This window comes from Diadema antillarum, unplaced genomic scaffold, assembly GCF_040938485.1.
Source record: "Diadema antillarum isolate AM-2024a unplaced genomic scaffold, OU_Dant_1.0 seq00000850_RagTag, whole genome shotgun sequence".
NCBI classification, from domain to species: domain Eukaryota; kingdom Metazoa; phylum Echinodermata; class Echinoidea; order Diadematoida; family Diadematidae; genus Diadema; species Diadema antillarum.
The window spans coordinates 341,327-363,963 of record NW_027271723.1 but is presented as its reverse complement, the minus strand read 5'-3'; the positions used below and the strand labels follow the sequence as shown (position 1 = coordinate 363,963).

The 22,637-nt window shown below is 40.1% G+C and overlaps 1 protein-coding gene across 1 annotated transcript in view; it reads right to left on the bottom strand.

The window, feature by feature from the left end:
• LOC139740366 (protein FAM78B-like) overlaps nucleotides 1-20,110 on the bottom strand; it is a 44,835-nt gene extending 24,725 nt beyond the window's left edge. The window contains exon 1 of the mRNA XM_071650960.1: nucleotides 19,620-20,110. Coding sequence (XP_071507061.1) covers nucleotides 19,620-19,882 — 263 coding nt within the window. The 5' untranslated portion in view covers nucleotides 19,883-20,110. The remainder of the gene's footprint in view (nucleotides 1-19,619) is intronic.
• Between the last annotated feature and the right edge of the window lie 2,527 nt (nucleotides 20,111-22,637).

The window sequence follows — 22,637 nt, the reverse complement described above, 5'->3', positions numbered from 1 at the left end:
CGAGAGTGTGCGCCTTGTATATGAGACACACATGTCGAACTCTACGGCAGTCAGCTATCCGGTTTAGAATCGACTCACGTAGGAGCTTGCTATAAATAGTAGTGCTGAAAACTAGTGGTTTCCTGTCCAACAAGTCAGCTACACTGTATGGGGGTCCACTGCGCTCTTCGATCCCAGCAAACATCGACCTGATTATAAAGCGCACATTAAACATGCAACACGATGCCTTTATATTGACGCCCGCGCCTGCAGAACAAAAACCATATTAGTCAGTCCTCTACAACATTTTTTCTCTATTTTCATGGACGCCATGTATCGTTACATTTTTTTTCTCAAATCATTTATTTTGATACGTTATACGATAAATATACGGTATCGATGATATCGTTACGATAAGGAGACTGGAGACGAAACTTTGCATGTGTAACAAATCTCTTTTTCGGGGGCTTCATTATATACACTAAAACCGCACACGAGTAAGAGCGTAATAGACAATACATGGGAATACTCTACACCACATGGTCAAAACTAAGTTTCTCATTGATAAAAATACATATTTGTGCCAACGTACTCCCCCAACAAAAATAAAACAAAACAAACTACTTAAATCGAAGTTAAAAGTATATGAATCTATCATCTTACAACTACGAACAGCCGGGTGTCAATTTTGTGACTGTAAAATGTATCCACATATTAATCATTCATCAATTAGTTTGTTGATACTGCGCATGCGCAACACATCACTAAAGACAACATGACGCTTAAAGAAGTACGAAACGACCTAGTACCGTGGGAATATCATACGGCGGCCGATGTTGATATGACAATACAGTTCCGAAGTTTATTTTGATTTTCAGACAAATGCATGATAATCTAAGGTCAGATCCACCGTTTCACTTAAGAATTTCTGTAGGCCTATAAGTTCATGGACAATCAATCAACTCGGAAAAGGTTACACGTTAATCTTCTCCCTTCACTAAGTATTCTGGTCTACATCTGCTGATTCGTTGTCATGTAACGTCAGTCGGTTGTTACTAAAGATAAACATATCTGATGAGCCATTCATGCTGGTACTATCAGCATAGCATCATCATAGGCTGACAGATATGTACTATGTGCAATTTCGCCACTCAACCAACTTTTACGAACCATGCTTGAACACATGCAAACTCTACACATCAAGGTGTCAGATGGGACATAATAATGAGTGCACGTCAATGCTAAATTATGGTGGAAGTAAATATCGCAGCGGCCTAAACGTGCTGTCGTGGAGTGAGCATGTACACGCAGATAATAGGTGTGTTCACACCGCTACGCACGAACCATCGAACTGACAATAACGTCATGCGAGGCTCTTGAAGATCGTTCACCGATAGGAATATCCACATCACGTCTAAACAAAGCAGTTTGTAGAATACATGTATTTACATTTCTGGAATCCATCTGACCATGTATGTTTCGCATCTACTTCTACGATAAGGGGGAAACCGGTAAAGAACTAAAAGGAAATCACGGCATATAATCTGGTGCAAAAATACTCCCTATAAAATAGTATAAACACTGAAAATGCGCGCACGCACGAACACGCAATGACAAATGACTTATCTACACCATTAAATTTCTTGTCATTACTCATCCGCACACAAATCGGACAGAATTATGATTCATGCCCACGATATTGAATGGGATGCCTCATTTGCATAATGAGCTTGACTGGTAGGCCTACATTGCTCACAACATCCGAGGGATCATAGCATCGCAGACATAGTGAAGCAAAGAGTGATACATTCCGCTCAGGATTGACCAGATTTTGCCAATCAGTCGTCTGCTTTAAACAAAGAGGAGGGAATGGGCATTACCCCTCTCTCGATCGCTCAGGCGTTTTCATTCTCCATGAGAGAAAAGAAAAGGAACAAACAGGACAATCTACTCTATACAGTCTTCAAATCTATGAATTGTTTCTCTTGATTGATTCAAGCAGCGAGTTTTAATACTCCATCCAACTTTCCCTGCTATACACATTCCTTTTGTGCGCTTGGAATCGAGTTTGCATGCATTACGGTATGGTTGCTGCTATTTCGGGCAAGTCTTGAAGAAGCTTTCTGGTTGGAGGAATACAATGGTACACATGCAATGTATATCTAGCACGCTTGGAATCTACTTTACATGCATGGGTTGCTGCCATTTCGGGCAAGCCTTGATGAAACTTTCCGATGCTGGGAACCATTTTGAGTTTTAACGGCATAAATAATTATGTTCAATTCGAATACGTTGTATACATAATTATGCAAGCAGCCCACATATACTGCATGGATTAACAAGTTATAGGCGGAATCGATTCTGTATGAATTGGTTGCGAGGCAACCTCAGGTGACGCTCCATCACGCTCGAACATTGCCTACGGGCAACGTTTCTGAAACAAATAATAATATGCATAAATAATACCATCAAACTGTCTACTGGCCGATGCAACGAATATGTTTTCAATTATTTATCATATTATATCATAATATTTTATTTATGTCATAAATAATTCCATATATAGCATATATTACACATGAGATATCATATATTACAAAATTTATACCATATATTTGTACCATACACTATATGCATCATTATATTTTCCACCTTAGTCTCATTATTTTCATGTTGATGTTCCAACCGCTCCCCCCACCCCCCCCCCCCCCCACCCCCACCAAAAAAAAAAAAAGATAAAAAGATTCGTGTGCAGTTTAATGAGAGTCTTGTGATGTCATTGATTTATTGCCTCTTCTGTTTAGAATAATCATTGAGTACGACTAATTTTCTTGACGGGTGAAAACATAGCAAACTCTTACATTGCACATAATGCAGCTGTCTTATTTTATCCCATTTTTAGTGTCGCCTCTACCATTCGGTTCGTCCGATTTCACACCGTGCCTTATTGAAGCCAACTTGAACAAAGTGTTGAATTGCACTTGAATAAAAAAAACAATGATTCCTTGCAGACGACATCCTTGACAACCTTACACTTAACCTGTTAACTCGAGTGTCGTCTGATTGCGTGACAACTATCTCCTTTTTATCCTTGGTGGTGATTTTAAACAATTTCTTAAGCACTCAACGAATAACCCAACTATTCAAAGCAATTATTGAAGTACATAATGTTGTCAAAAGCTCGCCGATTTGAAATCAAGAATATCCTCGTACGTAATTTAAGGTGAACACGACACTTCGTGAACATATCTGATTTCTTGGGATGGATGCCGATATTGGGATGAGGCATACACACAGGTTTCGATATCGTAAAACGACGCGCAGATTATGCAGGAAACGAGCGCAAAGAGAGATAGATTCTCTGCATTTCCTTCCTTCAGTTCTAAATAAACTTAAGGCAGATCATTACAAGACATGTTTGACGATACGGGGAATTGACACATCATATTTATTCCGGACAAATCTAAACGCGCATAAACGGATTATACAGAATGAAAACAGAACCAAATTCGATGCCACGAGACTTTGGAAATACAATGTATACCAAAGTTGTGATCGGAATTAAAATATGGCTATTGTTGTTTCTTTTTTATCATTATCATTATTCTCAACTATCATTGTGAAAACGATGTCCCGATGAATCACTGAGAGAAGTATCGGATGATGACTATCATTATATTTTAAGTACCCTTGAATTGAGTTTACGAAGAGGCACAATGAACGCAAATGATCACTTATGTCTCGAAAGCGTCCCTCCCAGTGCCAGCACACAATGCTGCTCTCAACTGGTAGCAGACATCTCTCACGTCACAACCCTATACCTCAAAAGAAAACTCCTCGACGCGCTCTACTTTGTCTCATAAAACGAGTAAAAATCAAACAATAGCTAGGTAATATCAGAGGTCATTGTATTATTATGCAGGATAGAAACAAATTCCACATCATATTCAGCCAGGTTGTGAAACTTTGAAAATGATCTCTTTCACAGCATTCATCAATGGCAAAAGTGGGGGCGCTGTGGCTTAGTGGATAAGACCCCCGACTCCCACATCCGAGGACTCGAGTTCGATTCCTGCCCGGTGCTTTACGTCCTCGGACAAGATGTTTTTACCCACCATGTCCCTCTCGACCCAGCTGTATACTTAATGGTTGTTTGGTTCTATATTTCATATACTACATTCAAAGAAGCTTACAAATGGATTGGAGTAAAATTCCCATTTAAGCACAAAACATTCACAGTATTTAATACAGTGAACGTTATTACTTGGACGAGCACCGCTCGTATCCGCAAGCATGATTCTCAAACTTAGCCTCTTGGGCCTGCACCCCTTAACTTCTCTCCTTTCTTCGATGCCCGCTATCTAAAACCTTCTTTTAAAGAAGAACTATAAAGAGAATTACACAAAATGTAAGTGTATTTTCTCTTTAACGAAAGGATATAGTTCTTCATCTTGTATTAATGGTATACAGTGTACTATTATCCAGCTGTCTTCTGAAAGAGGTACGTTCATTATGCGGGAAAATAGCAAATATGTGAAATTCTCTTTACAGATAGCAACGTCCTAGGCGTACTGTGACATCACAAGTTGTATAGTCTCCTTATCAAGAGATGACGGCTGATAGATTTAGATAAAGCTTTAAAAAATCAATCACTTTGGGAGGGATTTGTCCAATTTTCCTCGGACTTCATTGGTGCGTACAACTACTCCTCCATTCAATGAATCCATATTTTAGGGAGAAATTCACCTTTAACATATCGCACTTGACTTAAAGGGAAATTCAAGAGGTTAAAAGTGGGTCTGAAAAGAAGGAGTAAAATAAGAGAAGCACGAAAATGAAAATTTGATCAAAATCGGATGAGAGTAAGAGTGTAATGAAAGTGTACAATATAGTTCTTGAATAGTTTACATGAATATGTAAATCAGTGAGCTGATGATGTCTGCGACTCACGTTTTACCATTGATCGTGTACACACAAAAAAAAATGGCTAAAATTCAATTTTCCGGTTTTGAAATATGAAACATTATGTTTTCCTGATAGTCAAGCCCTACTAGGAACGAGTTACTATATATGATAGTTTCTTTTCGAGCCAACACCCCACCACCATCCTATCCAACAACAACAGCAAAAATATATATATATATATATATATGTTTCGCGAAATGAAACTGATATGTTTTCAGTCATAACCATTTAGCCCCATAGCAGTGACACACTTGATCACTGACGCTGATGAACACGCTAATCATTTACAAACTGCACACCATAATCAAATTTGTCATCAAGACAATATACCATGCGTACGTTTCATTTGTAAATTCATTCAAACATTAATGAACAAAAATCAACAGAATGACTGCCTCAAGAGCGCCCCCCCCCCCCCCGATCGGGTGATTCAAATTCGAAGAGGATAATGATATATTGTTGGCTTGGATCAACTCCATTATTACACATGAAAACGACAAAATTTAAACAGGCCCCTATATAGGCATGAATGTTAATTCAACAGTGCATAAATTGCACTTTGAACAAATATCTGAGAAAGGAATGAATGTAATCGAGAGCAAAACAATAAATATAAAAGCCATTATTATATCACTCAGCATTTCTGGGTTTGTTGTTTGTTTGCTGTTGTTTTTTCGACAACATTCCAACGTATGGTGTACAAAAAATAAAGGTTACGTTTCGCTGCGTGTAAAGATAAAAAAGCCGCCAACTTTGTTGTGACACTCCGGCGAAAGGATATGCGTTGTGAGCGAGTCATCTGTTCTACAAGTCAGAAAATCAAGGCAGTGCCATGACAACAGGAAATCGCGTAAATGGTGTTCACAGGCGAACAGGACGACCCGTTTAAAGGGGCACGCTCACCAGACGCGCGCACCAGACGTTGTAAAGTAACGCGGCGATGTACGAGCTACACTTCACGGATGACTCTTTTTAGAAGCGCAAAATTAGTACATGAAGATTATCTACAGCCTACACTGCAGACACAATTAAGTGCTTTCGAATTGATATATGAGAAGAGAAGATTGTGGAATACAAAAAGATAGTCATCATAACAGCAGATTGCAGCGTGGGTTGGAGACGCTAGTTAACAGTCGTTTACAATTTACATCGTACGTGGCATTTTATGCCATGCCCTTGCTCTATTTGGTTTCATCATAATAATCATAATTGTATAGGTAGTACTTCCGGCCATACAATAATTCAGAGAACACAAGTCACTTTATGTTATTATAGTTTACAGACTAAGACATAATGCCCACTTCACATCGTCTGCCCATGCACTTCAGTTCGTCTGCTTCGGTTCACTTGTTTTTGTAGGTCTGATTTCTCTTATAAGAATTCTCCCTCACACCCATGCACGCTTCGGGGAGGAGAGAGAGGGGAGAGGGGTGTTATTACGTAATCACTTGAGGCCTTTGCACACTCTTCGCCACTTGGACACACGATTTCCAATAGTATGGGGAGAATCATAATCATTATGTTCATAGAACATCAGGCATGAAGGTCTGACCGTCTTAGATCGTCATATACCCGTGCACCTTATACTTGCGGCAATTTTGGCTGCACGGTCCTTCATGTTGAATTCTATGCTAGTATCCCACGTGTCAAGTAGAGCAATTACACCCTAAACTTGACGTTGTAATACTAACTGTAATTACATGAATAACGAAATACATGGAAGTTGGTTTGCTTCTATCCAATCTGTATAATACCCGATGACGTATGATTAAATCTGCACTGTAACCTCCTGAAGTGCTAATCTTGTTTTTAGCAATGATAAGCGTTTGCACTGCACTTTACAAGTTCACAGCAAAATAAATGTCATCATTATATTATCGATGTTTTCTGCTGATCTATGTCAACCACAAGTGTATACCGGTACATGTCGTTAACATTATTATCTATATTGTCTGTTCGCTATCATTCTATTACATTGTCTGCATGGTACGGTTATGATATCCATAATCCTTCTTCATTCTTATCAAATATTACCTCCGCCAAGGGAGGTTATTATTACTGTTAATCATGATCACATTATCATGACTATGATTATGATGACGATGATCATCATAACTATCATTCTTAGGTCATTTTATTATTATTATTATTATCATTATTATTATTATTTTCATTATTGTCATTATTATTATTATCATTACTATTATTATCATTATTATTATTATTATTTTATTATTATCATTATCATTATTATTATTATTATCATCATCATCATCATTATCATCATTATTATGCCTATTATCAACATTGTAACTATCATACTATTCTATCACTACTTTACCATCGTCGTCACCGTTCTTGTTATCATTAATGCCACTTTCATTTTATCGATCTTTGTCATGTTTGGTCAAAATCCTCCTCGTGCGCTTTGAGCACTCTTTTTCTGAGTGGAAATGGCGTGTAATATTAATGTCTGTATGATTACAATTACATACTGTAAACTAATACCCGGATTCATTCACGAAACCAGTGTGAGCATTTGCATCTAAATACCTCCACCTCGGCATGCACTAACATTCAAATTAATTTTAGCCCGAAGTGAACATTAACAGGTGCTACATTGAGGGGGTATGTGCTGCCCCCCCCCCCCCCTTTCCAATTAGTTCGGGATAATAAGGGGTGCACGGATACTGGGGAAAGATGTGAGGCCGTTGGCTGACTCATCAACAGCACTACGTTCGCCAACAGACGTTCTGCTAATCAGGAAGCAAGACAAAGATATAAGGAGAGGAAAATAGAAAAAAAGGAAAGCGAGAGAGAGAGAGAGAAAGGGGGAAGGGAGATAGAAAAGAGAGGTGGACTAGACAGCGGAACCTGCTAAAACGATAAGTGACTAGAGACTGGATCACAAAGGCGTGTACACAGTCATCCCTTGCCAATGATTTACTGTAGGAACTATACACTGCTTTACTAAACCACCTCCCTGACTAAACACTGCTCCTATGGCGTAAGACTGAGGCACGGAGCTAGAGAAGGCCTGCTTTTTCACTTTACACAGAGGGAAATCTGGCCTAGGCCTATATACAGTTTGTACAGAACAGAACAGAAGTCCAAGCAATGCAGATTTTCAATAGTTACGTTCAGACGGGAGCCCTTAACCTCGAAGTTAGGAAACTTCGAGGTTAGAGCTTGTAGTTAGGGACCGTGAAGACGCACTCGTAGTTAGCAAACCTCGAGGTTTGCTCGATGTTTCGAGCCACGAGAAATCTTATGGTTAGCGCTCTAACCACGAGCCGCGGGGGGTCCCCACTTAGTTAGCACCGTGTGGACACAAAAAACAACGAACTCGAAGTTAAGAGTGACCTCGCCGTAAACTCCAGCCCCCCCCCCCCCCCCACAATTTCCCTCTGCTTCCGGGTCAACCTCCCAAACGTACACCACAAATACACTACACATGAAAAACCTATGACGCACGACACAACAACATCATCTTTTCTTCCCATGCGCTTGATCTCTGAAACTGAACATGTCGAACTCGCTACTGTATTCTATATTCTTCTCCGACGCTAAAAAACGGGGGGCAGAAGCTTAACCTCGAAGTTTCGTAACCTCGAGGTTACGATTCGTCGTGTGGACACACGTCGTAGTTAGGGGGCAAGAGCTAAACCTCGAGGTTTCCTAACCTCGAGGTTAGGGCCTACCGTCTGAACGTAACTTCTGTCTTCGCATCATTTTAACGACGTTTGCTGTCATCTCTTGCTGGATTTGCACTCAAAATGTCTAATTATCGAACTTTCAAAAACACTTTCTAACGATATCGAAACACGTACACAAACGCACTGGGACACAGTGGTCCATGGCCTTGAATGCATGCCTAAGTCTACCTATGGATACACAGTTATATAGGGGCCTAATGGTATCGTTTAATCAAAATTAATGTTTGTACAGATTCGCTAGTTTTTACATTTACTCATTAAGCAGGGTTTTTTCTCAATCAAACAGCAAAGTATTTGGTATTGAACGTGTAGAATGGTATAGCTCTTTATCGTTATTCATCGTGTACATCCACTTTTAATGAATCAGTTTTTCCCACACGTGTATCTTTTGTCAGAGCACCTTTTTTGCGTCACTTCATGTCGGGATTTTTTCTATAATAGCTACCAAGATCGACATTATCAAACTATCACAACAGTTACATGCTACTGATACCCATCAATTTCACAAAGACAGCGTATTCGCGAATTCTAAGACTTTGCCCTTTCGACGTGTAAGAAATGTGAAAAGTTCACTGATATTCGAGACAATGCACTCGTGGAATTTCCCCCAAGTCTCCCGTCAGTTATTTCCAAGCAACTTTGGACGTACCGTGTTGAAATTTGAGCTATGCATCAATTCTAAACTAACTCCAAACGCAAAAACTTTACAATTCAGAGGAAGTAAAGAGTGGAATAACTTCATACGGGTTTCAATAATTCATGGTTCATTAAATTAAAACAACGGTACACTGTTGTATAGTCCCACATTAATCACACATGCATGTACAACAATTATCAAGGCCAGAAAGCTTATAATGCTGAACGATGAGAACCAATGTTGTTTTCTGTCTTTTGTCCGTATGGTTGTATTCTCTAAAATTGTTCCGTGACACCTTTATTTTCTCCGTGTGATTTCCTTTTCCATTTTGTCCACTTTGAATCTATTGCGCCGTGTTTCTACTGTCATATTATCGACACGGACTTGCAGAATAATCAAACAGTCACTGGCAGAGCAAATTCCTTCTTTTCTCTTCTTTCTTCTCTTTCAGAACTATTTTGAAGCACTAAAGCTGGGGTTTTTGTTTCATCTGCAAATGGTAAACAATGCCTTTAATGATTTTCGCGCTGATATCTCTTCTTTCTTCCTTTAAAATAACAACAACAACAAATTCCTTTTTATCACCGCGTTGAAATCAAATTGAAATGAAAATGAATAAAATGGATTGCGAGGGTCATCCAATGACGCATGATCATGCTTATACTTCCAAAGTAAATTTCCCGCCAACATGAACACTTCTCTTATTCAAACTCTAATACGTGACTTCACATGTAGTGCAAAAAACAAAAGAGCCAAACGTTGCTCATCACAGTGTTCATACGTGATGAAAACGAATAGTGAGTCTAATAATTAAGTTTGAATATTGTAGTTGTGCAGGCTCATTTGTGGTTTCCTTGAGCAGACGGATATACTCCATTACAAAATGTCAATTTCGATTTGGTTTGTCACATTACACTATACACACACATATCACATCCCTCACCCCCCCCCCACACACACACACGCACACGCACACGCACACACACGCACACACACACACACACACACACACATATGACAGGAAGAGTCCAACTATATACTTAGTATAATGCACAAGAGTTATGACCTTTATCACATAACTATTATAAAATCACCATGCAAACCTAGCGGATCGGTGATGTGTTATACCTCATCATCATGACTTTATATTTGCACTTAAAATCTTCTGTGCAATATTCTGCGTCATTACACGTCCTAAGAAAACGAAGAGTCTCAATCAAAAATAAAGGGAAAGAATTTGTGGATTTGAGAGTGCTATAACGCCAGGGAGAAGTGATGGAAACCTCAGAGCTTTATCTATTTGAATTATCGAGTCACGCATAATAAATCCACATTTAGCATGCAAAACCAGACTAAACACAGAACACAGTATCTTTATGTGAGGAATATCAGCGCGAAAATTATTAAAGGCATTGTTTACCATTTGCAGATGAAACAAAAATCCCAGCTTTGGTGCTTCAAAATAGTTCTGAAATGTGAGTTAGGGCTAGAAACAACCTGTGTAAAAAAAGTTAATCAGCACACTGTAAAAACATCGGTGTTATATTTAACACCACGGGTGTTAAATCTAACACCGATCAAACTTCAATAAAGGACCACACCCACAGGTGTTAAAAATGCACTGTGATGGTGTTGAAAAGTGTTCACCTGACACTTCGTGGTGTTAATTTGACACTGTACCTGGTGTTATTTTGACACTGTACTGGTGTTAATTCAAAAATGACACCACACGGTGTTGATTTGATATTTGTTGGTGTTAATATCAATGGTCTAACACCCGTCCAGCTTCAATAAGAGACCACACCAGCTGGTGTTACTTTGGTGTAAATTTAATTTCACATTTTTTCAAAAATCTAGTATTTTAATGTAAAATTCTTGATCGTCTTGTTTAAATTAAAAATCAACAAGAAGTGCAGTTACTAAGAAACTCTTCAAAGAACAGTTGGAAAATTTGGAAAAGACACCCGGAGGTGTTAATTTAACACCATAAATGAGCACCGAAAATTTAATACCAGCTCGGTGTTCACTATTTAACACCGGACTTTTTGCAGTGTATAATCAACATTAAGTATAGTTAAATATGCAAAAATGTTAACAATGGTTATAATAAAAATATTTCTAGACTAAACCGTCTACAGTTATGGTTTATTGAGAAAAATAATGATATCTCCTTATTCTTGAGGCTTTATTGCAAAATTTGTATATTGTAGGATGTTGTGTCATACACTTGACCTTCACATATGCATCAAAATGTGATATCTCGAAACAATTTGAAATCACTGCTTCCAATGGTAAACAGTACCTTTAAATCCTCTACTTTGTTGTTGTTTTAACAGGCAACACCGAAAAGGAAACAGACGATAAACACGAAACGATAACAATCGTGTGTGATGATGATTTCGCTTTGTAATTCTGCACGCGATTATCATTTCTGGAATTAAAAAAAATACGACGAGGGAAAACCGTAATCTTACACTCGTGAGCTTATTTATTGACACGCAAGTCGTGGACTTTTCGAATGTAAGAGGAAAAGTGGCCAAGTCGTGAGTGGGATTTCCGTTGGACTTTCTGCAACACATCCAGGTATACCAACTTACCCTTTTGCTGTATAGCAGATCTTCATTCGACACTTACAATAAACACAAACCACTATAGAAACAAGTCACGTAGTGTGATTTTGTCGAGTCATTTCTGGGCACGGCAACAATATCCCGAGAAAGTCCGAACTATCAGAGTGTGATCACTGACTGAGCTTGTATCGAATCACTGTATAGATGTGTTTTCCCTTGTTTGCAGAGCTCTCGGGAATAAAGTGGGACAATATGTAAGGATTTCTTTTGGGATGTCTGCGATGAACACTAACCTTTTACCCTCCCTATATTAAGGCGAGGACGCATAGCTCAAGGTATAGGTTCCTATAGTGAGCAAAACCTGAGACGAAAAGTAACAGAACGATGAAATTAAAGAACAAATATCTTTAAGCTTGGTTTATTTGTAGGATAAGGATGTCATGGCAGCATGCGTCATTGACACTGAGTCCAACAGCCATCTCTGCGAGAAGCCACTGTACTTTATTATCATTATCATTATCACTATTTATTATTATTATTATTATTATTCAGGTTTTGAGACTGTGACGTCACTTGAGAACTTCTCCTTTGCCTTCAATAATCACCAATCGTCAGTAAATTTGGATTTCTTTCTAGATCTGTAAACACACACACACACACACACACACACACACATCACGCACGTGGTTGCACTCAAGATATACACAAAGGAGAAAAGCTGGGCCTTTGTCAAGGCATCGAAGCCTTATGACCATAACTAGTAATCTGTTGTTTTGCGTTGTATTTCAGCGCGAAGTCACAGGAAGTTGGCAAAGACAACCAACTCGCAGCGATCATGGCCATGGTGGAACCAGGGAGGCTCACCTGCCTGGTGGAACGTAACCGATTATCAAACACTCACTTCTGCATAATGATAGTCTATTTAATAAGTCATAACCTTTTCTGTGCCCCATTGTTATGCTAAATTTATCAATGGCGGGTTTGTTTGTTTTTAGAGGGCTTTTTTCCGCTGAATTTCAAATGAATGTTAATGGACTTTCTCGGAAGAGGAAAATGTTCTCCGGAGGGTCACAAAATTACTCGAACAGGTGGAAATTTATTGTATTATACGAACAAGGTGAAGTGTTGTCAAAGCAACCATGACGTACACTTTTGAAAATTGTATTATACATTAGGCCTATATCATTCAACACTATATCTTCTCCTGTACCATGAGCAGGTATAACTGGCAAAACATTACGTGCAATGGAACACAGACAGTGCTTGATACCATTTATCGACCATATCACGTCATGTTGTTCATTCTTAATTTTCTTTCTTATCGTGCGAATGTGGTTGCTGGGTATAGATACAGAGTATGTTACTATTCTAGTAACTTATCTGCAATGTATATAGATCGCACGACTGTCCTATTCATTTAAAATCGGGCCATGTCATTGTTTGCGTGACTTTTAAATTTTCGTTCTTACTTCCGCTCATTGCTTTATTGTTGTTTGTTGGCGTTCTCTTTTTGAGGGTGGGGACGGGGTGGAGGTATATACTTCTACAGTTACGTGGCGATGAGCGGAGAGTTCTCGAGTACGACGTATAATGCAAGTAGCTACGTGTATATCATGAAACTTCATTAAAAATACAGATCTGGACATTCAATCCATAATATGGCCATACCACTTGGCAACAGTTCGATGAAATTATAACTGGACTTGGACTACATACAATACCAACACGGATACATACACGATCGCGTGTCTTCGTTTTACTATGAGGTTTTGTGTTTCTTCGCTATTAATATTCGTTTTGGGGTTTTGTATTTTGTCTTTTCCTTCCAGATAGTTGATGTTGAGAGAACAATTCCCTTCTATTATGTGCAGACAGAAATATTCTGGTCTGCACTGGTCATGATTAAAGGACAAGTCCACCTTCATAGACATGTGGGTTGAGTGAATGTAGCAATATAAGTACACATCAGTGAGAGCGTGAGGAAAATCAAACAATCCGTTCAAAAGTTATGAATTTTTAAAGTATCTGCGCAATCACTGCGGAATGAGAAGACTACTACAGTGTATGATGTCACATGCGTACAACGATATAGGAAAAATAAAAAGAGAATTTCACAAAACTTTACTTTTTGAAACAAAGAGCAAATTTCTTCAACTTGTTACTGATGTATGTAAGGGCAATATCATTCCCCCTGCCTTCTGAAAGAGAGAAGTCAAGTGTTCTTTTGTTATGCGAGAAAAAGTGAAAATAATTCATGTTGATTTTTCTTTATACTTTCTCTATATCGTTGTACACATGGGAAATCACAAGCTATAGTAGTCTCCTCATCTAGCCGTGACTGAGCAGAAACTTCAAAAATTCATAACTTTTGAACGGATTGTCCGATTTTCCTCAAACTCTCAGTGATGTGTTCTGCTAGTATTGTTGCATTCACTCAACCCATATGTCTATGAAGGTGGACTTGTCCTTTAAATATCTAAGGTCAATACTCATCACCTCATGCATCATCGCCTAGTCTACCCTGTCGACGTCATTTCTACTGAATTATGATATCCACACGGGTTACTACTACTTGTAACTAAATCACTGTTGGCAGTAGTACACGCAGGGACAGATTATGCTGGAACGTATACGCGGTGTGAACAGCCCCACCCACCCCCCCCCCCCCAAAAAAAAAAAAAACAACAACAACAACAACAACAACAACAACAACAACAACAACATGGCGGGGTTTACCCTTCATGCTTCTAAATCTCTAAATCGGATCATCATTTCGCGTATTGACAGTCATAATAGGAACACAGGGCTCTTATTACTGCTTGGAGGTCGTGTAATATACCAGTCGAGCATTTCGACAATATAAACAGCATGCAAAAGGAAATGCACATAATTATTTGCAAAGACATTAATTAAAATAATATAGCCAAATCATTAATATTTTAATGACAGCTATCAAAACGGATATACGACTGTATGATGGGACTCCCTATATCTAATGAGTGATATTCGGGTCATCTTTAATGTCATTTTAGGTTTTAATCTCATATACACAATTCAATCGAAGCCGATGGCAACAACGGCGTGCAGTGAATCAAAAAGGGGAACCGTTTGCAAAATATTTTGGTCTTTTCCACAATCCATGACCAGTCAACGAGGCAGTGTGAGGCAGTGTAAGGCAATAAAGTGCGAGCGCTCGCATTTTGCGTGTAAAATGTACATCTAAATGTAGACACACATTGGGTTGTTGTATACTAGTAGCCACAAGAAAATATATCACATAACATTGATGATTAATGCGCGTGTGACCTTTACATAACTAATGTGATGGCAAGTAAAGTCAACCAGCAACACATTTCTACATGCATACGATTTTACTGCAGCGAGCGTATATTGCATTCTGTTTGTCTGAAATTTTTGGTGCGAAGCAGAACGTGTCGATTTTCGACAATATGAAAAAAGAGTAATATTTGCCTCTATATCTTTCAGAGTGCTTGAGCAAACAGCCAACCATGACCTTGATGATTATAGTAAACGCCACAACAAACCAACCTTCGGCCTCACGGGTCTTGTTGATTTTAACTCTTTTGTTACGTGGCTGAGGCTCTGTGTTTGGTCTGACTTCAGACAACCACGGTGACTATACATAAAATCTCGATCGGAAGTCGCAGGGCGCATTTTAATATAGGGCCCATAGTGTGACTTGAAATAATATGAAACCTTAATGACGGTACGCGAGAGGGTTCAATATTATATAGATCATTATTTCGCTTTAAATGGGTTCAGTGCAGATCTTCTCCAGAGACACACGTATTCAGATTTGAAAACCGAAAGTTTCTATCAAATACAAAAAGCTAGTAATTCAATGTCTATTCGTGTATATCCGTGATTACTTCAGAAGTTCAGTCCTGAAGTTTGCATTTTGTTTTGTTTTATTTGTTAGTTCGTTTTTGTTGCTGCTGTTTTTTTCCTAGACTCTGCTCAGAGATCCTCGAGAGAAGAAAAAAATTTCACAGCTTCAGAGACTGCACTTGGTTTCTGAATTTATTATACGCCGAAACAAATTCCACAAGAATTTGAAAGAGACGTGTCCAACCCTCTTAAATGAGGAAAGGTCCCCCCCCCCCCAATAATACTGCCCTCATGAAGAACAGCTACTTAGCGATTATCAAGCTGGTAATATTTGTTCTTTCTGTTTTTTGAATGAAATTTCCCCGATTTGATGCTTGATTAGGGATGTTTCTCAGGACGTTAATTTATATTAGCATGTAGCCTATTTATTCAGGAGTTAGACCTGCAGATCTGAAATGATATTTACGGGAATACTCCGTTATTTGTTGACGAAAATATGAAGGACGCGTTTACTGGTCTTCAGTGATCACTGACATGAATTGTATGCTAATACCGACTCTCCTTGAAATTTGGTGGAGAACAAAGTAACTGTTCTTGCACTATGATCTTTGGTGCCATCATGATAGTACAGCAGACTTATAACTTCTAAGGTCAGACTCTAAAGGCGTCGATATAGTGTAAGCTGAGTTGATGTCTGCCAAATGCGGTATACAAACATAATTATGACGTGTGACATACAAGGCTCATTCTGAATGAATCATGGATTATAGCTCAAAACTAAAACCACATCTCCCCACCTAGCCTTTATTTCTGTTTTACAGAGAGTACGAATTACCCACAATACATAAATTTGCTGTAACTTCGAGTCCATGAGCAAAACCGTGCAGTAAAGGTAATATGTGTTGGATCCTCAGTGTTATAAGTGCAATGACCTTTCGTGGACATTGTACCACTGATTTATCGATGAGTGGAAAGCGATACTTAAACAGCAGACACACACCGAATTCTACTAAATGTACGTCCTTTCTGACCCCGTCAAGTATTGGTAACTCAAGGTACTGAGTATCCCATAACTTGATACAAGTACTCGGCGTTCACAAGAGCCATGAAGATTCTACAGCTCCCTTGTTCTCAAGGATCTTTGCAATAAGGTATATCAGCGCCTTTATTATAGAATTCAGCTGGGTATTATAACACATCCAAATAGTATCCCTTTTTTCAAATTACTCCATGTGATAGAATAGAACTCAACATACAAACATTGAGAATGTGTATGAAAATAGTAAATATATAAATATATAAACATAAAATAAGTATATTTATATGAATATAAAGATATATAAATACATGTATGTACACATAGATATGTATATTACTAGTAATCAATGCAACTTTTGATAACACTTCCTGACAAATTCCAGTATTCAGACGACAGCAGCTATAATGCACCTTGCCATATACTTGCCGTGCGCCAACTTCACTGAAAAGAAATCATTGCCTGCAGCACAATTCTGCTATACATAAGCATCAAACAATAAAAATGCCCTTACATCTGCACTAAGCGGAGCGTTGTGAAATTTAGTGCTTTGATGCTGGGCAAAGATTTCACAGCAGAGCTCGAACCCTACACGTGGTCTACAGAAATGATTCCACTGTATATAGCATGACTGATTTACTTTAAACGCCTAAGATAGCGATTTGTCAATTCACGGTGCCTTCAATAATTGCGTGTTATCATGAGGACGGAACCTGTTGACACAACCATGACAAATATGGCTTGGTTTCGTGTTGTTTTATTTTCTTTTCAATGCACGAAACTTTTCACTTCTTTTCCGGGTTCTCCATTTCAGTGTTAACACTATCCAATACACACTCTCCTTGCGATGACTCACAACGCTTTCCCCCCTCTCCGTTATGTAGGAAATGTATAGCAAGACATGGCATAGTCTTAGCTTTGACAAGATGTCTACAGCTGACATTTAATAGTCAAGGTGACATATATTGAGAACATACAGTGTACCATGTGCAATATTGACTGGCACTCACGGGGGTCTCGAAATATTATATTGGCATGGCGAGGCAATAAAGACAAGCGCGCTGGAATACTTGATTTGCCCTCCAAAATCAAGAGGCACAAAACATTACGAGTGTTCTTCATCGCCGATTTCTGGAATTCAAAGAAGAAAAGCGCGGCCAACATCCAAACTTACGGTACATTTTCACGGTACAGCAGCGGTACCTGATATTAAACAGTCTGTATAGTGTATCCCCTTTAATACCGCGGTCAATAACATCGAAGTATACAAGAATTACTTTCTATCGTATACATTTCTAGCTCGGACAAGCAAGAAATGGCCATAGTAAGCTAAATCTCTGGAAAAGATAACGTTAGTTGTTTAAAGACTAGTACAGGAAAAAAAATGTGACATCTGAATGAATTTAATGCAAATTATTTCGCTAGCAAAAAGTATTATGTCCAATGAACTGTTATCACTTCATTGCACGAGGTGTTCTACATGAGTTGGCGCAGTTTTCAGTGCATGACATGCATACCGATACACACCGTTCACCGGCTAATCTCGTGAAATCAACTCCTAATCACAGAGTCAAATCTTCACACATCATCCAACACCGGAAGTGAATGTATAAAGGTCACATTTTCTCGAGTGACCTGCCAGTGATATTCATATCCTCTAAACTGTGTCGGGTAAATTCGGGAGGAAATTCGGCACATCCCGTGCTCTGCATAGGCCGGCTGCCATGTTAATACTTTCTTTTCCTCTCTCCTTCTCTCTCCCTCTCTCTGCTGTATACGTCACTCCGCTTTGCACAAAGAAATGAATGAAAGAGTCTTTTCGCATGGACTGTATACATTTAAATACAACACGCTGCGCTTTATACTATACCCTCAGAGAGCGGGGGGGGGGGGGGGGGGGACGCGCAAACTGAAAATGACACCTTTCCTGAAAATCAACTCGTTGTATTTCCTGTTTAACCTCTCATATCACAGCCAAACACTCTCAATTGCCAAACATTGGATTGATATTGGAGGATTCAGACTTTTCATGTGTCGGTATATAAACGAGGAACAATTCAGTCTCACATTATACGTAAGATCTTCATTGGAAGAAGAAACGCTTTATGAGGATATTTGAAAGAAATGAGATTTTTGGTACTTTTTTTTTCTTTGGCGTCCCCTTAGTTAGAAGAAGGGTTGAATTCTCGGAAGATATGTTTGGCATGCCTCGCAAATATATCGTATTCCGTGTTTGAACAGAAAGTTTAGCAGAAGCTTTACCTTTAGGTTGTAGTTACCTTCTTCTCTTAACGTCTTCAACTTGAAATCAAGGTTTTAAGACATCTTGGCTTTTTGACACTTCAAATCCTAGTTTCAATTTGCCAAACATACACTGTATTCTGGTATACTATAATCACAATTCCTGTCTCCGTTCCTGCACGGAACTTGTGATTTTGGAGGTTTTCATTCGGTCAACTTTGGCGTTTAATACCTCAAAGAGGAGGAGATGTGTTAAAAATATGCACCTTTAAATAGCTAATATACATTATTGTGACGGAGGTTTAAAGTTCAATACTTTCCAGGATATGCATGTTATGTTTCCCTGCATAACACACACACACACACACACACACACACACAGAGGCAGTGTACAATAAAAACAATAATAAAAATTATAATAATCAATAATATCGACAATTATAATGAGAGTGACAATTATAATAACGGTAATAACAATAAAAATGAAAAAATCTTACTGATTTTTATTATTGTTATTATTATCATCATCACTTCTTCCACTACTACTACTACTATAGAATATCCTCATCATCACACATGCATACATTGATACAAATAGAATGGGGTAAGTGTTATGCAATACTTACACTCCTAGGTCTCCATAGGTAATAAAGAAATCCATATTGCTGCAGCCCTGTACCCATCCCACCTCCCACGTGTCACTGGAGCTAACTGGAGGAAAGCGAACTTTTGCTGACGCCCGAAAGTGAGGCGTCTGGTATTTCAGCACCGTGGGCGAAGTCTCTATGAGCGTGGTCGGCTGGGGATCGATGCGGGCATGGAGGTCAGTGACTTTGATATCGCCTTCGAGGCCGTGGTTCTTATTCCGTTTGGATAATATACACCCCATGGGGCTGGTCGGTGTGTCGGGGAGGTGGAGGTAGTGAGGTCGGGAGGGAGTCGCGGGAAAGGTGGTCGGTGCTGGTCGGCTCCGTCGTGAGGTTGTTGGGGACGACAACGGGTATCCGCAAGGTGCTCCGGAGGCTGTGGTCGGGCCACCTCCTGCTAAAACTTTGGGAGAGGAAGAGTCGCGATCTAGTGCCGGGTTGTTGCTGGTCGGGGACGGGTAATGACTTCGTCCGCCCCGTGAATATTGCCTGTGGAAGTCCTGGGCGTAGGTTGCCGGTTGTCGGTGGTGTCCAAAGTACTGCTGGTAGTTGGCGTCGTCTTCGATCCCAGTTGATCTGCTCGAAGACGGAGTGGAGATGGGGCTTCGACTGCGAGGGGCACCAGGTCCTTGTGTTCGTGACTGGCTGGGCGCAAACTCCCCACTCTCTCTCCCTTAAAGATGAAGAAGAAGTTGAACAGATCCAAACGAAACAAAGTAGCAAAATATGAATCCAGAGGAGTTTTATGTGATTATCCGGGGACAAAGAAAGACTTTGGAGTAAACAAGCTGTTAAAAATGTGTCCCTACCACTTCTGAGCGCGAATATATCCCACAGCACTAAGTTTGGGCGTACTTTTACAACTTGGCCAACAACTTGCCCGGCTTGTGTATCAAAGTTTGTCGCTGCTGGGCGCTCGCAACGCGACTCGGCTGCTGCGAGAGAGGCTGACTTACTGCACAACGCGATAAGCAAGTCTGCCCCAGCTATGAGTATCACGGCCCCACCGATAGACTGACTATGAGAGACTTCCGCTCGCTTCATTTCCACTTGGTACATAGTGCCTGGCTAGCTCTGTGAGCTGATTTCGACTGAGGAAGCAGTAATCAGGTGGACTTGCTGAAGCACTGAGCTGGCAGAACCAACCAATTCTAGGCAGCTGTGTACAAAGAACATAGCTGGGCCAGGCTGTGATATTTTGACACACGAAATATACCGGGTTACTACCACTCCAACTACGCCCAGCTGACAGACACCACGGCTCGGCGTGTGTGTTTGTGTAGCAACCGATGGCTCCGGACACCGACGAAAAGTTTCAGGCAAACTGTACTACACGTGATGCTAGCCAAAGCAGAAATACCAAGGCCTCCAGATTTCGTCATTTGTAGAATTTGGGCCACATTCGGTGCAGATTGTCACACGGTCCAGAATGTAAGCAACCGACAATGGAGGATAAAAACAGCTTGTCGCTCGTAAGACCAACACTACAAACGGGATGACACTACCAGCATGTTTCTACCACAGCCACAGCCGTACGGGCGATCGAGTTTCGATGGAATTCCGGCAGCGAGCGGAAGATGTACGGAGATACGCGCCACCTCGTAGGATATACCAGTGGTATAAAGCAGAGTGGCGACGTACACACGGGATCGGAGGTTATACCTTCCGTAACCAGAGCGAAAGCTGTCTCATCTGGTAAATACAGACTGTTGGCATGTGAGCTGTTGGTCTACAGAGCACAATACCAGCTGTGTCGTGGGTGAAGCGGCAGGTAATGGAGAGCGTGCCTATACAGTCGTTGAAATGTATCAATGGAATCGTTCATCCGTACGGGGGCGGAGGCATGTATGAGAATACAATGCAGACAGCGTGGTTCAGGTGGAGATGTGTTAACACACCTACGACAACGACAAAGCGATTTGCTGTAGAAGATCTCCCCCCTCCGAGCTCACTCATGCGTGACAGGAATCGTCGCTATCACAACTGACCAGGTATCGGGAAGACAGACAGTTGGTGACAAACTGTATGATGACAGATTATTTCAGCCGCCCACCCGAAACAGCGAACATCACATGTGATTTATTGAATCATTGGGGTGGGAGTGGGTGTGGGAGGGGGGGTGGGAGGTTCTTACTACCTCTCTCGAAACTTCAGACAACAACAATAAAATATAGGTATGTGTATATAGAAGTAAAAATCATCGTGCTGCATAATTTGAAGGACTGAATAAAAAGTAATTTGCGAGGAGATCGAAGCAGTCACGTCAGCCCAAACCAGCGTCGAATCTGTCAGAATTAATCAGAATCGAATTTATTTTTGTGTTGGTGTGTTCGGGGAGAGTTCTCCACACACTCGAAACTTCTGTCTGCATACCAGTCCCTGGATCGGATGACGCGGACCAAGTTTCCACCGCTCTGAATAGAGGGACCCCTCCTCTCACAGCACGACCTTTCTTTATACAATGTACTAGAGTTATCCGTTTCTATGACAACCCCGAGAGCAACGCCATGAATTTGTTGCTGGGATGGGATGATGGCTTATAAGGGCATGACATGTCGCTAGATTCCCCTATTCTTAAATCATTATTTACTGAAAGTACGGGCATCTTTGTCTTTCGAACTGCTCAAACTCCAGTTTTGAAACATCCCCCTTGCCCCAAACCTATAGTACCCCTCCCTCGCTTACAGCCAGATACGCAATCACTATTTTTCGCTCATGTCTTCAATATTGCACGCACTGTCTTGCGAAGTCGTTCATGCGTCTGCTACAAGCCATGTAATCAAAGAAGTATACTTCACGCTCTATTCATCATCGAACAAATATATTGTGCCTATACGTAGATTGTTTTCGTACTTCCGAGGACAGTGGGGAGAGGTTTTCACAAATGCAAACATGCATGACAATGTGTAGCAGACAAGAAATGCGTAACGATAACACAACGTGACAATTGCTCACGCGGATGTTTAGTTTACAGAAATATCCTGAGTTCAAAGGTCA